Here is a 12,891-nt window from a genome sequence, read left to right as displayed (position 1 = left end):
AGGAATTTCTACATCAAACCTACACCTGTTAAGTACATGTACTTACAGATGTCCCAGTGTACTTGCAGATATGCATAAACAAGGCTAGTCCCAATTTATGACCCATTGCTTACATTGTAACAAATGTCACTTATCTGCATGTTGATTAAGTACAAAGCAACCTTCATCCACAGTATTTTGTAATGTAATAAATGTAATATCCTGGTTAACTTCATAGAAAAGATGAATGGGATGCAGCTGTCATAGGGGGTCTTTTTGAAACCTTGTAAAATGAAGAAGCCAGTCAGTTTTGTGGTTGTGAACATCACAGTGCTGACAGTGTCATGCACTTAACTGTCATTGTTTATATTACATTTGGATAAGGAAGAACATTTTTTTTCAGTCCCCAGGCTATGCTGTTGAAGAGAGTACACTGTATTGTGGTTACAGAATGAAGGAGCCTGGGTAGCTACCCAGTTGGTTGAGCATCAGACTTTTAATCTGAGGGTCCAGGGTTCAAGTCCCTAGTTAGGTAGCAGTAGGTTTTGAAAAGAGAGCATATTGTATCCTGATCTATAACAAAACTACCATATCTCTAGATCATATGAGGTCTAGAGATATGGTAGTCATGGGGGACCTTAACTACCCAGACAGATGCTGGGAGGAGAAGTCAGCTAGATCTAACTGCTCTCGCAGGTTCTTATCCTGTATTCAGGACCTCCCCCTAACACAGGAGATAAGGTGTCCCACCAGGGGCAATGCCTTGCTTGACTTGGTGTTGGCCACAGGGGATGACCTGGTGGGGGACCTGCGGATTCAAGGCAACTTAGGGGACAGTGATGACCAAATGATAAAATTTGCTATCCAGTGAAGGGTGGGCATTATACCCATCAGGGCACGGGTGTTTCCTCAAGGAAATAATTCTTTGGGCTCAGAGCGAGTCAATCCTATGGCAGAGGAAAAGGGGCAAGGGGGTCAGGAAGCCCCTTTGGCTAACCAGGGGCATCCAAGATACCTAAAGGGCAAAAAAAGAGGCGTACAGGAAGTGGAAGCAGGGGATAGCTAGCAAAGAGGAGTATACTTCTTTGGCCTGCACCTGCAAGGAGTTGGTTAGGAAGACCAAGGCAAGTCTAGAACTCAGGCTAGTGTCAGGGATTAAGGACAATAAAAAGTCCTTCTTTAGGTATGTTGGGAGCAAAAAGAGGGTGCGGGGTAGCATAGGACCCATACAGGACAGGCAGGGGGGCTTAGTGATGGATATTAGGGACAAGGCAGAGCTCTTCAATTAGTTATTTGCCTCTGTCTTCTTAAATGGGAATCTAGATGAACCCTCAACATATATCATGGACACCAACAAAGGGAACATCAGCCGACCGACGGTCAGTGCTGACACGGTAAAAAGACACTCGGAGGGACTGGAAATATTCAAATCACCAGGACAAGAAGGACTCTAATTAGCGAGTGTCATAGCTGAACCACTGGCAAGGATATATGAGCACTCATGGTGCTTGGGTCAGGTTCCAGAGGATTGGAAGAGGGCTAACGTAATCCCAATCTTTAAGAAGGGGAGGAAGGAGAACCTGGGGAACTATAGACCAGTCAGCCTTACCTCTATCCCTGGGAAAATCCTAGAAAAAATGATAAAGGAGCATATCTGTGGGAGCCTGCTGGCTAATGTGATGCAGATGGGTAATCAACATGGGCTTTTAGCAGGCAGGTCCTGCCTGACTAACCTAGTTTCCTTTTACAACAAGGCCACCAATTGTTTTGATGCAGGTGTCGAGGTGGATGTTATCTATCTGGACTTCAAGAAGGCCTTTGACAATGTATCCCATACCATCCTTATAAATAAACTGAGGGGATTTGCCTTGGATGATTATACAGTAGACTGGGTAGCAAATTGGCTCAAGGGTCGCACTCAGAGTGTGGTAGCGGATGGGTCAGTGTCAACCTGGTAAGATGTGGGCAGTGGAGTCCCTCAGGGCTCAGTTCTGGGGCCAGTGCTGTTCAACATGTTCATCAGTGATCTGGATGAGGGGGTGGGAAGCATTCTGTCCAAATTCGCGGATGACACAAAATTATGCGGTGCAGCTAACACCCTGGAGAGGAAGAACCAGATCCAGGCTGACCTAGACAGGTTGGGGAAGTGGGCAGAGAGCAATAGGATGCAATTCAATAAGGACAAGTGCAAGGTGCTTCATCTAGGGAAGAAGAACTGCCATCATACCTACAGGCTGGGGGGCAACCTTCTCAGCTCCACTGAGGCAGAAAAAGATCTTGGAGTCGCTTTTGACTCCAGGATGAACACGAGTCGCCAATGTGATGAAGCAGTTGGCAGAGCCAATCGTACCTTGTCGTGCATCTGTTGGTGCTTCACAAACAGGTCCAGGGAAGTGATTCTCCCTCTCTATGCGGTGCTGGTCAGACCACAGCTGGAGTACTGTGTCCAGTTCTGGACACTGTAGTTCAAGTGGGATGTGGGCAACCTGGAGAGGGTCCAAAGAAGAGCCACTTGCCTGATTAGAGGTCTGCAGGGAAGGCCCTACGAGGGAAGGCCAAGGGACCTTAACCTCTTCAGCCTCTCCAAGGGAAGGCTGAGAGGGGATCTTGTGGTGATATAGAGATTCATAAGGGGAGAACAACATGAAGCAGACGACGATCTGTTCACCAGGGCACCCCCTGGATTGACAAGGAACAATGGCCATAAGCTACTAGAGAGAAGGTTTAGGCTGGACATTAGGAAAAAGTTCTTCACGGTCAGGGTTGCTAGAATCTGGAATGGGCTCCCAAGGGATGTGGTGCTCGCCCCACCCTTGGGGGTCTTCAAGAAGGGACTGGACAGGAACCTGGCTGGGATCACATGACCCCAGGGTTGGTGACTCTTTTCTTGCCTGCCAGGGGCAAGGGGTCAGACTAGATAGCCCACTGAGGTCCCTTCTGACTATGAATCTATGACTCTAAAAACAAACAGACACTGAACATTTCTTCTTGCAGTGATAGGGCTGGTTTTTGCATCCCTGTTCTTTCTTAAATTGAATGACTGATCATGTGCAAGTCACTTTGCTTCTCTGTCTCACAGGTATGTTGTAAGAGTAACTGTGTTAAAGATTGAGGCACTGGGGGGGAGGGGTATCGTGGTAAAGGCTACCATGTAAGTATCCAGGAGAGAGAGAAATGGCTAGCCTCCATCTGAACCTATTTCTTGATTAAAATCTTAGCTTCCATGGCTAGGTCCAACAACAGAGCTATCACTGTACACTGTGGTCTCACAGATGCTGCTCATAGCCAATGCCTGCATCTCAAGATGAATCTATCCCATACAATTTAAATGAACTCTTAATTGCAGTGTCAGCCTTTGTAGCAATTCACATCCTAGCAGTTTCTACATTTTGTACCAGTGAGGGCAGGCTGCTGTAATGAACCTAGCTTCTCCTTTATCAGTTGGGAGCCCTCATTCTTTTAAAGTAAGTATCTTACTACTTTCTCAAATTTGGGGAGCACTTGTCCTGGCATTTGCTTTTTGTGAACTGTTAGAATACTGGAACCTTACTGTTCTTATCTCTTCAGTCACAGTTTCTCCTGTGGAAGAGCTTCCCTTTTGGGACAGGTCGTCTGCATGCAGAAAAGAATGGGAGAAGCTGTAGCCAGAGTTGCAAGAAAGGTGAATGAAACAGTAGAAAATAAAACAGACTCCCTAGGTAAGTTAAGATTTTGACCTTGTTTGTTTATTTGGGTAGGTCATTTATTATGGGTCCTTTGACAGAAAACACTAGTACTGTTTCTGTTGTCTTGGACTTGTTCACTTAGTATTATGTTATCAATGATGGATGAAGACTGTTTTGTTGCCAATTTCTTTCTTTTACATTGTTGAAAATGTTAGTTTCCTCTCCCCTCGCCCCCAGTCTATGTGGCTGCCTTTGTTTAACATTGGTGTGTGCATAGTAGCATGGTGATTGTGTCAGAAGGACATGTTCATAGTCCTAAAGATAGTGTTAGTCAACTCTGTGGAGTAGTTTTGTATTATGCCAAAATTCAACTTTTTGTGTGCATTTTAAACTTTATTTTGAAGTATGTCTGTTGTTGTCAGGTTGGTTAGCTCTCTGGTAAACTAGTCCTTCTGTGGCACTTATTTGGAGTAGAGTAAAGACTGCAGCCTTTTCTACCCCCATTCGAAAATGTTCACTGCTTAAAAGTGAGAGTAACTTTTAGGGAGCAAAGTCTGGGATATGGCCCTTGAGGTGCCACAGAGGGCTGATTTCAGCTTTGAAAATGACTGAGGATAGTGAATTTTGGGGCAATCTCACAGTTTGCTAACTGACCAGGATGCTTCCTGGCACCAGTCAGACCAGTTTTTCAAGTCTGGGAGGAATGTCTAATTTTCAGGAGTTTTCAGAGAAACAGCCTTGAAGTTCAGGATTGTTCTGAAATATCTGGAACAATTAGTTGCCTTGTCAGTACTATATACTGAGCTCCTTCACAGGGGATGAGAGTAGTATTCTCTCTGAAAACACCAGACCCTCCTGTAAGCGCCAGGTTAGACTCTGACTGTACTGCTCAGGTGTGGTGTAAAGGAAGAAAAGAGGACAGAAACAACCTTGACTGAATCTGTCATAGGAGGGGGTTCACACAACACAGAACTAGTGGCCTTATGCTGGATTTCTTTCTGTCTCATAGCCACCTGATATGCTAGTGGGGTGGAAAAACATGGCCAGCCCACACTGTCCCCTTGCTCTTCTAATTGGTGACTTCAGAAGGAATTGTAGTAGAGCATAAGTTAGTGGCCTCTCTGGTTGCCTTCATTTTGGTTTAAAATGACAAGAAATTTTTTAAAGGATCTGATGATTTTGGGGGCTTGATTCACAATTTATGAATGTGCAGCACTGGCAATACTGGGCATGTCTACATGTTCATTAACACACGGGTACTAGATAAAGGTACAATAGCTGCTCTAATGTGCAGTAGCAAAGGAGAACTTTTTTGTGATGCTTAATGCGTACTAGGCTACTTCAACTGTACATTAGCACGGTTTTTGCTGTGATGCAGTAATGTGGTATAGAACAGTCCACTGAGCATTAAGGCCTCTCATGTAGATGTGCTCGCCGTAGTCGTATAGACTTGCCTGGATAAGGACTGCATACTGGCAATCCTATTGGGCATGAGGTACACTGAAATCAAAATCCATTTTGCATGAGTGGTGGTGGACTTGGAACTGATGAGTTTAAATTCCATCCAATAAATGTTTTTAGATGCAAATGACTACATTTCAGCAAAATGTTAGCTCACTCTGTCTGTAGCATCTCTTAAAAATATAACAGGTTCAACAGTAAGTGTTGAACAATAATTAGGAGTTGTTTGAAGTGATGGTGGCTGATCAGTTCTTACAAGATCATAAGAAAGTAGGGCTGGAAAGGACCTTACGAGGTTTAGTCCAGCCACCTGCTCTAGGCAGATTCATTCCTGACTACACCATCCTAGCCAAGTGTCTGTGTAGGAAATTAGCTAAATTCATGGTGTCTTGGAATGGATGGACTTAGCAATCCACTCAACTCTTTTATAATGTTAGTTTATTTGAATATGTATATGATGTATAAAGATGTTCTATTTATTTAGTTTTTCCAGGAAAAAAAATTAACAGGCAAATCGGTCAGTTCAGAGTACCTACGTGGGTGATATAACAGGACCTGCCCTCTATGGGTGGCTGTGGAGCCCCCTTTTTGCAGCCATACTAGTCCTATCTCTCATTCTGCTTTTCTGGGATGCTATCCTGTCCTCACCTGCCACACCTTGGTGGTAAATTGGTATGCATTTAAAAAGCTGTCTCCAAAAAACAGTGTGTGTGTAGGCGCCTCACTGTGCCCTGCATCCCAAGCTTCTGGGCCTGTGGCGGACCACTGATAGCCCTCTGCCTAAGTCAGTAACATAATCCATGCCTATTCACTGAGCATCTTCAGTGGTCTCCTAGCTCCCTTTCAACCACTCCCAGGCCTCCTGGCCTAAACAGCAACTTAAATAAACATGAAATAGAAATCAATTTGTTTGTCTGTGAGATTCCCTGCAGAGCTTCCTTCTCTCCAGGATCTACAGAGTCCCTTTTCTGAGCTTACAAGGACCAGTTTGAGGTTCCATCCCAGGAGCCAGGTGTATGTGGTCCTTTACTCCTTCCCCTTTTGGTTACCTGCCCTGCCCCTCTCTCAGCAGCGGTAGGGATTTTCTTTTGACCACACCAGCAGGGTGCTCAGTTCTGCTGCAGTCGTTACCTACTTAGCTGCTAGTTGTGTACCATTGGAGCTCTGGACTTTCAAACTCTGGTGCTTGTCGCCAATCATAGTTACAAAGGTTGGGTCCCTATTATAGTGGAAGATTTCTGATAACAGACAGATTGTTCTTTAGTCCAGCAGACAAAGGAATAACAAGACATAATGTCTGTATCTTGACAAATTCAGACCCAAACTAAACAGCAAATTTTAACAGTGAGATTATCTAGAGAGGCTGTGGAATATCCATCAGTAGAAGTTTTAAGTGCATGTTAGATATGCTTGGCTGAGATGGTTTAGACAGGTTTAGGTTTGAGCATAGGAGTGGATTTGGTGACCTGAGGTCCCCCAGCCCTTTTTTCTATGACTCGACAAAGTGCTGGAATGGCTTAGCTAGGGAGGTGCTGGATTCTCAGTCACTTGATGGGGAATTGGCCCCTTTCAGCCTAGATTGGCTATACTAAATATATGTTGTAGCTCAGTCGAACGTTTTAGGGCTGATTCAGGAATTGTTGGGTGAAAATGTGTTTGTCTAGAGGAGGGGTCACATGCCTACAAGTGGCATGGACAGCCTCTGTGTGTGGCATGCAGCAGATCAGGGAGGGCACAAAGCAGCACAGCAGCCAATAAGGCAGAAAGCAGAGGAAGAGATCAGGCGGTGACCACAGAGTAAGGGTCTGAAGATATCTCTCCCTGCCCTCAGTGGGATAGTCTGCTCACCCCCTCCTGCTTTCTAACTGTGTGTTGTTAGGTCATTATAGTCACCTGGGCAACTGGGCTGGAGAGGACCTCCTCCCATCCCACCTTCCTGTGTCCAGGTCCTTTGTCCTGGGTTCCCGCCAGGAGGCCTACCCGGGGATGCTGATGACTTTTAAAAGGATTGGTCTGCATCAAATAAGGCTTGTTTCTGACTGGAGCCAGGTGATGAGTTCAGAAAAGTTATTTAAAGGTCAGGTCACCTGGTCTTGGGGGTACTCCCTCTTCAAGCAGGCATCTTGGAACACAGACAAGCTTTGTACCTCAGGTAGCTGCCTGAAGCTGATAGGTAAGTAAAAACTTGGAATCTAGCCAGAAATTAGGATCTGTGTGTGAGATGCTTTTTCGCTCCCAAAAGAGCTTGGCTGTTTATTAACTACCTCAAACACACCTAAGATTACTCTGGGAGGCTTCAAGCTATAAGAAGCACCCAGAAATATTACTTGTGGGCTAAGCACCCCCCCAGGTTAGCAGGGTCTGTGTACCCCAGGTGGCACAGAGCCCTAATGGAGACCAAGGCCTGGGTGGTGGCAGCGTTACCACAGGCTTGCAGGTGTGTTCCAGGAAGGGGGAGGGCTAGAAGTAGGCGCCCCTGGGGAGGCACCCAAAGTGTGGTTTTTGGTTGGGCACAGTGGGGCGGGTGGCTCAGTGTAGTAGCACCCCTACTGTTCTGCCACAAGGGGCAGAAAGCAGAGCAGCAGATCAGATGGGGAACACAGGGCTGGGAGCAGCACATCAGGCAGGGGAAGGGCTGGGCTTGGTGTGGCACTTGGGAAAGGCATGGAAATAATTTGCAGCAAGCCTGCCAAAAAGGTTGGACCCCTAGATGATCATAATGCTCCCTTTCCTGGCTTTAAAATTTATGGTTTTGTGGGCATTTTTAAATATACAGAAGTGTGATGTGAATTAAATACTAGTACTTTTTCATCTTTAAGAGTTTTTGAATAAATGTGTGTACAAAAGCAACTTTGAGACAGTATCCTGAAAACATTTAGGCATATACTTTATTTTTCTCATGTCCCGTTGAGGCCTTTTCTCCAAAATGTAAATCAGTCATTGAAGTATAATAGGTATTAACAAAATGCATGTAATTCCGTCTGTCCTCAGCTACTTAGTTGCATGCCTCTTATGATGTCATAATTTAACTAATTCTCCAGCCATTGTAAACTCTTCTAGACTGGACAGAATTTCAGTTTTCAACATTTTAAATAAATAAGAAAATGCTTCTCTGTCTTGTAAAAAGTCAGCCAACCAAAAACACTCTCTTTATATCCTAGAGAAACAAAAAGGGAGCAGATTTCTACATTTTTCTTTTGTAGATTGCTGTTAAGTCAAAAATTATAGGTGAATTCAAATATAGGGAGATGTCCAACACTGGATACTCTCCTGTAATCATACAACATTTTGCAATGGATTTTTATCCTTCAGGGGCCCATAAAAGGAAAACGGGTATGAGAAGCTAGTTCTTGGGGCTGAGTACGTATCGAAATAATATAAATCAGAGGTGTCAAAGATGCAGCCCAGTCCATGGAGCCCCATCATCCAAACCCTGATGCTGCAATTTGGTACAGAGTTGACTCACACACCACATGTGGTATACACTGGACTGGCCCTGTATGCAGGACTCAGAATGTACATTGCACACTGCACCTACCCCAGCCAGTCTGTGATGTGTGTGACATGCGGTGCCCACCCTGGCTGGTCCAGGACGTGCACTACAGATAGCAGGTGCCCACCATGGCTGCTCCAGGACAGGGAGTGGGGATCCCAGACTAGTTGGAGTGGGCACCACATGCAGCCTGTGACTTGGACCAGCCCTCCACAGATACCATCTACTATGCAGTTCCAGACTAGCTGGAGCAAACACCATGTGCACTGGTTCTGGTATGTGGGGTAGGAGCAGGTTCATGGGCCCAGTCTGGCCTGTGGGGCCAGCCACATGTCATTCATCTGTCTCAAGGACCATCCTTGCATCACTTATCTGCAGGGCCAGATGAGTTTGACACGCCTGATATAAAACAAAAAGACAAGATAGAAGTATTGATGTTAATCAATTCTGTAATATACTGTATTCAGTTTGGATAGAAGTCCAGCAGGTGGCACAGTTTCATTACTACTAAACAATGGATAAACCAAAATGGTTTCTGGAGTGCATCATACTTATGATTTCCTTCCCCCCCTCCCCCCACCTCCTTTTATAGAGGGGAAAAATGAATGAGGATATTCTCAGACTGGGTTCTAATGCAGCCTTATCACTCCTGATCGTTACATGTCTTCTTAGACCACAGTTCTTTCATTTAAAAAGTTGCTGTTAATATTCCTTCATTTGTTAATCCCTGTCAAACTTTCCTCACATTGCTTCACACTGTATTTTAATGTAGTTATTCCAATATAGGTTTCTTGGGAAGTATGAATACAAATTGGTTTTGATACTTCATCCTGATGAGAAAAAACAGGGTAAAAGAAACAGGCTGTTCCATTAGTTCTGTCAGAAAGGAGCTGATTTTGGATATATTATTTGCCTTTGTAGGGTTAGGGACTGTAGTGGTAAAATCACCTGAGTCCTGTCTGTACAAAAGCTTCTAGTACAAGTGAAGCTGCCGAAGTGGGGGACAAGAGCTAAAAAGTGTGGTGGTAGAGATGCAAACTATGTTCAGTAAATGCAGTCTAATATCCCTTATATGTACAGTTATAATAAGAAGAATCTAGCACCATGGCTTAATTTAAGCTTCAGTCGGATTTAGGCAGTTGACTTCTCAGGCAAATAAAATGTGTTGAGCTAACTCAGGTATCTGAGTGTCTCCTAAAACAGAGGTTCCCAACCCCTAGGCCACGGCTCAGTACTGGGCCATGGAGGGTTAGCTGCTGGTCTGAAGGAGGATTGGCTGTAGGACCAGAAGTCTGGAAGTGACCAGCGCACTGTGGAGTGGTATATAAAAAGGGTTGGCTGCCGCATCACAGGATCACTTCTGGTCCACAGTTTGCCAGTCTGCAGTCACTTCTGGTCCACAGGTTGCTGGTCCATGATCTAAAAAGGGTGGGAACCCCTTTTCTAAAACATTCACCATGCCAGTATCCATTCCAGTTGCATTCTGTAAGACTCTTCCAGGAGGCAGCTTCTCCCTGCTCCTGAAAGCTATCAGAATCTTGGTAGTACCTTTTGGAGGTCTCTTTCTGCCCTGTGCTTCAGATCATGGGCTACAGCTCAAGTATGTCTTAATCCTCCTCTGTCTCTTCCTAGAGAATTGGGGCCTTTGTACACTCCATGTCTTTTGTCCTTTCTTGCGCTGCAACTGCGTTACTGTTTGTTTGCACAAGTGGGTTTTCCGGATGCTTTAAAAGTCGTTCAGGCACATTAAACTAAAACTCCTCAGACATAGTTTAGTTTGGCTCGCCTCTCAATGTGCCAGAGGACTGGAAAAGGGCCAATGTGGTTCCCGTTTTCAAAAAAGGGAGGAAGTTGGACCCAGGAAACCATAGGTCTGTTAGTCTTACCTCGGCCCTGGGTAAGCTTTTTGAGAGAATTATCCTGGCGCATGTCTGTGAGGGGCCAGCAGGGGCTTAGGGGCTTATGGTTAGGGGCAACCAACATGGGTTCATTAGAGGCAGGTCCTGTCAGACCAACCTGGTGGCCTTCTATGACCAGGTCACAAAATCCTTGGATGCAGGACGGTAGATATAATCTTTCTGGACTTTAGGAAGTCCTTCGACACCGTCTCTCACCCCATTCTCATTAAAAAACTAGGAGTCTGTGGCATTGATACCTACACAGTCAGATGGGTCACTAATTGGCTGGAGGGCCGCACCCAGAGAGTGGTGGTGGATGGGTCTTATTCGACCTGGAGGGATGTGGGCAGTGGGGTTCCGCAGGGGTCAGTCCTCAGGCCCGCGCTGTTCAACATCTTCATCAGCGACTTGGACGAGGGGGTAAAAAGTACCCTGTTCAAATTTGCAGATGACGCTAAGATATGGGGAGAAGTGGGCACACTAGAAGGGAGGACTAGGCTGCAATCAGACCTGGACAGGTTACAGGGGTGGGCAGATGAGAACAGGATGGGTTTCAACACTGGCAAGTGCAAGGTGCTGCACCTGGGGAGGAAGAACCAGCAACAGACCTACAGGCTGGGGAACTCCATTCTCGTCAGTGCAGAGGGAGAAAAGGATCTTGGAGTCATTATTGATACCAAAATGAACGTGGGCCGACAGTGTGAGGACACGGTCAGGAAGGCCAATCGTACCTTGTCATGCATCCACAGATTCATATCAAGCAGGTCCAAGGAGGTGATCCTCCCCCTCTATGCAACACTGGTCAGGCCACAGTTGGAGTACTGCATCCAGTTCTGGGTGCCGCATTTCAGGAGGGATGTGGACAACATGGAGAGGGTCCAGAGGAGCACCACTCGCATGATCAGGGGTCAGCAGGGCAGGCCCTACGAGGAGAGGCTAAGGGACCTGAACCTGTTCAGCCTCCACAAGAGAAAGCTGAGGGGGGATCTAGTGCCCGTTTACGAACTAGTCAAGGGGGACCAGCAGGCATTGGGAGAGTCCCTGTTCCCCCCAAGCACTACCAGGAGTGACAAGACATAACGGTCACAAGCTGGCAGAGGATAGATTCAGGTGGAGCTACTTCAGTGTCAGGGCAGCTAGGATCTGGAACCAACTTCCAAGAGAAGTGGTGCTGGGTCCTACCCTGGGGGTCTTTAAAAAGAGGCTGGATGAACACCTTGCCGGGTCGTTTGACCCCAGTATACTTTCCTGCCATTGCAGGTGGTCAGGCTTGATGATCTGCTCAGGTCCCTTCCGACCTTACCAACTATGAATTAAAGCATTGCATCCATAGAGTTGTTGCGTGCAGACACAGAGATACTCAAAGTCATGTAATGAGGCCCTTTGTCCACCAGATGGCGCTGCGACTTTTTTGTAGTTCACCCCTTCCAATTGCTTTTGTTTTCGAATTGCTTCTGCTTTTTTTTTTTTTTTTTCTCCTTGTTTTAGTTTGCCGGCACTTTGCTTCCACAGCTGCTTGCCAGGGCATGGGCATGGGCTGGGAAGGATGCTGGGGTCGGGGGGGCAGTGCAGAGCCATTCTGCTCTCCTGGAGTGCCGGCTAGGGACTGGGTCTAATTTGTTCGAAAACCTAGTGCGTGTAAACACAGATGCAATGCTCTGAGGCTTAATTCATTTGAAAATCTAGTGCATGCAAACACAGATGCAATGCTCCAAAATAAACAAGTTTAAATTTTATAAAACTATTTAATTTAATGAGGACTAAGATCTGTGGTGTGTACAAGTGCCCTTGTCTATATGAATATATCAAGGTAAGTTGTACCCATACCAGCCTGAGATCAAGTGGATTCTTAGAGAAAGACAAAAAAAGGAACTTTAAGGAAACCGTATTATATCAAAATTCAGCCACAGAACAGAGCATTGAGACTAAACCTGGGTAAGAGTATCACCAGATAATATACAGTTAAATTAATTTTATTTCATTTGTGCCACAGACCTCAAGTTTCTTTTCTTCTCATAAGAGGAAAACAGGAAAACTTGTGTTCCTATCTCCACCCCCTGTATGCACTTTTCCCCCACTGTTGTTCTACACTGAACAGCGTTCTGTTTTAAATGATTAAATATGTCTTCTCATTCTTTGTCTCTTCACATATAATTTAAAAGCTCCTGCAGTGTTGTCTAGGTGTCAGATCTCCTCTGCATTAACCACCATTAAAATAAAATCTGATTGCATGCTAATAGCTCTTTATCTAGGTCCTAATGAAGTTTCTCATCACAGTAATAGCAAGCACATAACAAATGTTAATGAATTGGTCCTTACTCAGCCCTTTCTAAGGCAGATAAGGTTTATTATCCACATCTTACAAATGAGAAAATTGAGGCATAAAAATCTTAAA

General features: G+C 45.4%; 1 protein-coding gene and 1 long non-coding RNA gene across 4 annotated transcripts in view; one reads left to right on the top strand and one right to left on the bottom strand.

Moving 5' to 3' along the window:
- The first annotated feature begins 3,424 nt into the window (after window positions 1-3,424).
- The window catches only part of LRRC20 (leucine rich repeat containing 20), a 173,236-nt gene continuing 163,769 nt past the window's right edge, over window positions 3,425-12,891 (top strand). For all 3 annotated transcript variants that reach the window (XM_025209227.1, XM_006027900.3, XM_014521924.2), the window contains exons 1-2: window positions 3,425-3,443; window positions 3,547-3,677. In XM_025209227.1, coding sequence (XP_025065012.1) covers window positions 3,596-3,677 — 82 coding nt within the window. In that variant the 5' untranslated portion in view covers window positions 3,425-3,443; window positions 3,547-3,595. The remainder of the gene's footprint in view (window positions 3,444-3,546; window positions 3,678-12,891) is intronic.
- LOC112550976 overlaps window positions 9,297-12,891 on the bottom strand; it is a 16,487-nt gene continuing 12,892 nt past the window's right edge. The window contains exon 4 of the long non-coding RNA XR_003095071.1: window positions 9,297-9,428. This is a non-coding gene — a long non-coding RNA (uncharacterized LOC112550976). The remainder of the gene's footprint in view (window positions 9,429-12,891) is intronic.

The sequence above is a fragment of the Alligator sinensis genome, unplaced genomic scaffold (genome assembly GCF_000455745.1).
Source record: "Alligator sinensis unplaced genomic scaffold, ASM45574v1 scaffold849_1, whole genome shotgun sequence".
NCBI lineage: Eukaryota > Metazoa > Chordata > Crocodylia > Alligatoridae > Alligator > Alligator sinensis.
Note: the sequence above shows the minus strand (reverse complement) of the source record. Positions and strands in the feature narration are given on the sequence as shown.